The following is a 5198-nucleotide window of genomic DNA, read 5'->3' as shown; positions in this document are numbered from 1 at the left end:
ATCATTTAACAACTTACTTTGTATAATGATGTTTATTTCGTTTATTTACAGCATACTGGCATCTTGTGACATGTTGTCTCGTAGACTCGGATGTGCATCATAACCAATGCGTTACCCACTACTGTCAATGTTGTAAAAAAAATAATGTTGGACATATAATGTAGTATTTCTAGTAAGTTTTTTTCGAACATGAAAATCAGTTTCAGTATCACAAATAGTGATGTATGTACTGTATGTATCAACTTGATATCTGTGAGAAAGAAAACAGATCAAGTAAAATCTTTAGTTCTGTTGTGTGTTTTATGTGCCTGTTTTTGTGATATTAATGTTGTTGTTTTGTAAATGTTGTCAGGATGTAGCTTGAAATGGAAAGTAAAGTGACAGAAGTCTTGAGAGTTTATTGTCTTTATTAAAACATCAATATGACACTGACAGAGATGCTGATCGACTCTATATCAGCATTGATGTGATTCTACTGTAGACAAACACACACATGATGATATATGTGCTTATACAATCATTCACAACAACATCAATGAATCAAACCTCCGTAAATCATCACATCATGAACATCAATTACACAAAATAAAGTCGAAACATTACAAAGACATTTTCCATCTTAACATCAGCCACTGAATTATTATGCACCAGATGTCAATAAGGTATAAGAGTAACATAGATTTTTTCATTCATAAAATATGATTTGTTGAATCTCTGTATCATCTACATTCTTAAATCACAGAGTTTCACTGATGATTTATAACAAACATAAAATCCAGGATAGAGCGGTTGAGTGAATGTGGTGCTGATGCTGTGGATGAGGGTCATTGTGTCAGAGACGCTGTAGAAGGACAGAATTCCTGCTCTCTCATCCACATACACTCCTATTCTATCAGATCTGAGCTTTACAGAGAGATCAGTGCTGATGTTATTGTGTTTGAATGAGTAACTGGAGTCTAAGCAGATCAAACTCCAGGACTGATCATTACATCCAAACATACACTCATGATGCCGTCCCTTCCTTCTGATGCTCTTATATGACACTGATATACACACACAATCACCAGTCCACTCAATCTCCCAGTAAGAGCGTCCACACACACTCTCTCTACACAACACCTGATGCACAACAATAAATCTGTCTGGATGATCACGATACTGATGCTGTTGTGTGTTTGTGTTTGTAATCTCTCTGTTGTCCTCAGACAGACTGAGAAGTTTATGCACTGTGTTTAGATCCGGAGTCAACTGAAGAGAATCTGAGGAACATAAAACACATCATCTGCATCTTTACATCACAAAAGTGATAAATCAGAGATATATTGAGATATTCTTCATTGTTGACATCAGACTTCAAACAGAGAATCATCCGTCATTATTGTTTTCAAGATATGATGCACTCGGCTCAATTGATGCTGTTAAACTGAATGAAATCTCAGATTCTGTTCATCTGAACACACACACATATCATTTTATGTTGTTAGTTTTGTGAGGAGTTCATCTGTCAGCTGTCGTCCAGTACAGACGCTCTTTCTGTCGTCTTCATTAATGTCACAAACTCATATTTGACACCATATGAACTGAAGATGAGATTCTTACACAAACAATAATTCACTGATTCAAATCATTTGTTCTGGACTCTCTCAACAGCTCTTGATATCACACGTGTCATGAGATTCTTCATTGTTGTGTTTCTCTGTAAAGTTTGTGTGTTTGATGATGTTGTGGATGTGTTGATGTGTTTGGAGACACTTACACTTGAGGAACTGATCTCTGGTCTTGAGTTCAGGACTGAGAATAATCTCTGTGTGTCTCACTTGAGAAATAAAGAGACATTTGATTCTCAATCACGTCTCATGAAATCATTTGTGTTTCTACATGATAACAGCTGATGGATGTAAAGAGTCAATGGATGATACTTCACCTCTCTCAGAGATCTTTTCTAGCCCTCGTGTGCAGAAACGCTCCAGTTTGTCTCTCAGATGAGACACAGATTTGATGACATCATCAAAAGAGAGGAGAGAGCTGACAGTGATGCTGGACAGAGAGTCTGAAGATCCAGAGAGAGACGGCAAACTCTACACGCACACACACACACACACACACACAAACACGCACACAAACGCACGCACACACACACACGCACACGCACACACACACACACACACGCACGCACACACACACACGCACACGCGCACACACATACAGACACACGCGCACACACACACGCACACACACACAGACACAAACACACACACACGCACGCACACACACACACGCGCACACACACACACACACACACACACGCACACACACACAGACACACGCGCACACACACACGCACACACACGCAAACACACACACAAACACACACGCACGCACACACACGCGCACACACACACACACACACACACACACGCACACACACACGCGCACACACACACACAAACGCACGCACGCACACACACACACACACACACACACACACACACACACACACACACACACACGCACACACACACGCACACACACATGCACACACACAGACAGACACGCACACACACACACACACAAACGCACGCACGCACACACACACACACACGCACACACGCACACACACATGCACACACACAGACAGACACGCACACACACACACACACACAAACGCACAAACGCACGCACACACACACACACACACACACACGCACACACGCACACACAAACGCACGCACACACACACACGCACGCACACACACACGCACACACACACACACACACAAACGCACGCACGCACACACACACACACACACACGCACACACACACATGCACACACACAGACAGACACGCAAACACACACACGCGCACACACACACACACACACACACACACACGCACACACACAATGAAACACATGTTGTTGTGTATCTAAAGAGCACTGGTCTGTTTTTCACATGTCTGTTACCTTCAGCAAATGGATGTGATGATGTGAGTGTAAAAGCTTCTCCAGCTCAGCGTCTCTCCTCCTCAGATCATCGATCTCCTGCTTCAGTCGCTCCAAGAGTCCTTCAGCTGAACTCACTGCAGCCGTCTCCTGATCTCTGATCAGCTGTGTGACCTCAGAGCGTCTTCTCTCAATGGACGAGATCAGTTCAGTGAACATCATCTCACAGTCCTCCACTGCTGTCTGTGCACACCGCTGTTACACACACACACACACATTACTGTGAGACACACTGAGACTTCACTGAGACTCTTCTGAGATCTTCTGCTCCAAACTCACCTTGTGAGACTCAACAGCATCTTTGAGCTTCTGAAGGTCTTTCTGTTTCTTCTGGATCTGCTGCTGAAGTTTATTCTTTGTTTCTCCAAACTGACTCTGAAGAATTGAACACAATGACTGTATAACAGAGTCTGTTTGAACTATTAATGGTCATTTAGCTCATTTAGTCTATGGTAAGACAATGAAAAAGCATCTTTTGAAGAATAAAATAAGCACCTGTTTCTCCGTCCACGCTGCAGCAGATGAAACCGTCTCATGGTTTTTGTGTTCATCTATACACAGATTACATATAAGCTTCTGATCCGTGCGACAGTAAATCTCCAGAATCTTGTGGTGTTGAGGGCAGATCATGTCATGAAGTGGTTCAGTGGCGTCTATCAGGTTGTGTCTTTGACCTCTGAAGAGATTCTCGTGTTGCTCCAGATGAGTTTGACAGTAAGAGTTGAGACACATCAGACAGGATTTGATGGCTTTGTGTTTTCTTCCAGTACAGACGTCACACTCCACATCTCCAGCGGAACAGTGATCAGAAACAGCACATTTAGTCTTCTTCAGTTTCTCCGTCATCTCAGCAAACATCACATTCTTTGCTAGAACAGGTCTTGGACTGAAGGTTTGTCTGCACTGAGGGCAGCTGTAGATTCCCGTCTGATCTTCTGGATTCCAGCAGTCTGTGATACATCTCATACAGTAAGTGTGTCCACAGGGAACAGTCACTGGATCCTTCAGTAGATCCAGACACACTGAACACATGAAGTGATCCTCTGAAATACTCGCTTCTGCCATTTCACCGTATCAACACACCAAACACTCCACAGATCCAAGTCACTTGAGTTTCACTTTCTCTGAACTGAAAGACTTCCTGCTTCAGTTTATGAAACCGGTTTGATGTTATAAACACGTCCACTAGATGACAGCAAAGTCCTTTATTATGGAAAGTCTCTTGCATGGGGACAATATTTGAACTCTGGACAGATATTTCAGTCATGCAAAACCAAACCAAATAATCTAATGCTGAAGATGAATCTATTTCAGTATACACTAGATAATAATCTGTGTTCAGTTTATTTTATGATCTTTGTTGGAGAATATTTTAAAAAGATTCATTTTTTAAACGACCTTCACAGGACGAACTGCATTTTGTGTGAGTTTAACACTAATCTAGTTTGTATTAACTAAAGATACTTTGATGTATAAAGTCACCATGTAAAATGTAAAATAGTAATTCTTTAAAATAATTGAAGCCAACAATTTAAGTGTCACATAAATGAATGTGAATGGATATCATAAATGTACAGCCTAATGTGTGTTCCCTTTCTGTCGGTCTCTCGACGTTGTGTCGACAGAATGGGGTTTGACTTGAGAACCTATCATCTCTGACTGACTTGAACAGGCCAATGAAAATTGGCGAATGAAATTTGCATGCCGGTCCCCGCCCCGGATATCCGGGTTTACAGTTTTTTACGATTGCTAAACGACAGCGGGCACAACTGGACTCACATGTGTAAAACTCTAACTCCAGTCTGCACAGCAGCAGTTCATGTGGACCAAACTCTAGTTCGGTTTTCATTGCTTGAACACAGTTTTCAAAACTCTATACACTTATCCCACAACTTTAACCACAACCTGCACAACACTGTGGATTTACAGCACTTTGTTCAAATGCTAAAACACTGCTGTCAAACTGTGAAGCACACATTCAAAACAGAATAGATTTCAGCCTTGTGCCTTTCAAACACTTTAAAACACTTTGAGTTTTTAGTGAACACACACACACATATATATATACTGTGTGTATATATATATATATAAATATAAGGTAGTGCTCAGAAAGACTAATTTTGGAAATGGAACGAGGAAGACGGGTTCGTGGTGGGAGAAGGGTGGCAGGGAGAGGGCGGATGCGTGGAGGAAGAC

The 5198-nt window shown here is 41.7% G+C and overlaps 1 protein-coding gene across 1 annotated transcript; it reads right to left on the bottom strand.

Moving 5' to 3' along the window:
* Nucleotides 1-391: 391 nt before the first annotated feature.
* LOC306904236 (tripartite motif-containing protein 16-like) lies at nt 392-4216 on the bottom strand. The gene is made up of 6 exons (XM_079474022.1): nt 3498-4216; nt 3282-3377; nt 2964-3197; nt 1925-2078; nt 1757-1816; nt 392-1259 (listed from the first exon to the last, which is right to left on the bottom strand). The coding sequence occupies exons 1-6, from the start codon at nt 4065-4067 to the stop codon at nt 724-726; spliced, it is 1650 nt and encodes a 549-aa protein (XP_079330148.1). The 5' UTR covers nt 4068-4216; the 3' UTR covers nt 392-723.
* Nucleotides 4217-5198: the final 982 nt, after the last annotated feature.

This window comes from Barbatula barbatula (genome assembly GCF_947034865.1).
Source record: "Barbatula barbatula genome assembly, chromosome: 15".
In the NCBI taxonomy this organism is placed as follows: Eukaryota; Metazoa; Chordata; class Actinopteri; order Cypriniformes; family Nemacheilidae; genus Barbatula; species Barbatula barbatula.
The sequence above is the reverse complement of the archived record's forward strand: the minus strand, read 5'-3'. Positions and strand labels throughout refer to the sequence as shown.

Excerpts from the sequence above, each read along its gene's own strand:
- LOC306904236 (XM_079474022.1), bottom strand. The coding sequence starts at position 4,067 with ATGGCAGAAGCGAGTATTTCAGAGGATCACTTCATGTGTTCAGTGTGT. Across the intron at positions 2,079-2,963 it reads ATCACATCCATTTGCTGAAG|AGTTTGCCGTCTCTCTCTGG; the intron begins GTAACAGACATG and ends GTGTGCGTGTAG. Across the intron at positions 1,260-1,756 it reads CAGAGATCAGTTCCTCAAGT|ATTCTCTTCAGTTGACTCCG; the intron begins GTAAGTGTCTCC and ends TATGTTCCTCAG.